Consider the following 493-nt stretch of genomic DNA (forward strand, 5'->3'; position numbering starts at 1 on the left):
GGAAAAATTGAAATCGCATCATATGACCCCTTTAAAAGGCATCTGTGGTTGAAACCCAGTTTGTGTGAGACCAGAATAATGCATCCCAAATCAAACTATTAAAAAATCTACATGGAACCCAAAAAGCAACTTCTGGAACTTGCCTTTGCTTTGTTTCTAGGTCTTAGTCAAGGCTGGAGACTCGGTCCAGAAAGGAGATCCTCTAATGGTGATGATTGCCATGAAAATGGAGGTGAGGCTCTGTCACTTTCTCATTAAGTGCATGTTAATAGTCCATATAGTCCATCCAACACGGGAAGTCGTGGCCTAATGGTTAGAGAGTCGGACTCATAACCCAAAGGTTGTGGGTTAGTCTCGTACCAGCAGGGATTGTAGGTGGGGGGAGTGAATGTACAGCGCACTCTCCCACCTTCAATACCACGACTGAGGTGCCTTGAGCAAGGCACCGAACCCCCAACTGCTCCCCGGGCGCCGCAGCATAACTGGCTGCCCC

At 47.9% G+C, this 493-nt stretch overlaps 1 protein-coding gene across 2 annotated transcripts in view; it reads left to right on the forward strand.

Annotated features, from left to right (window-relative positions):
• Positions 1–493, forward strand: part of mccc1 (methylcrotonyl-CoA carboxylase subunit) — a 13,816-nt gene that overhangs the window by 12,647 nt on the left and 676 nt on the right. For both annotated transcript variants that reach the window (XM_016442721.1, XM_016442720.1), the window contains exon 18: positions 161–232. In XM_016442721.1, the coding sequence (XP_016298207.1) occupies positions 161–232 (72 nt within the window). The remainder of the gene's footprint in view (positions 1–160; positions 233–493) is intronic.

This window comes from Sinocyclocheilus anshuiensis, unplaced genomic scaffold, assembly GCF_001515605.1.
Source record: "Sinocyclocheilus anshuiensis isolate Anshui unplaced genomic scaffold, SAMN03320099.WGS_v1.1 scaffold988, whole genome shotgun sequence".
Classification (NCBI taxonomy): domain Eukaryota; kingdom Metazoa; phylum Chordata; class Actinopteri; order Cypriniformes; family Cyprinidae; genus Sinocyclocheilus; species Sinocyclocheilus anshuiensis.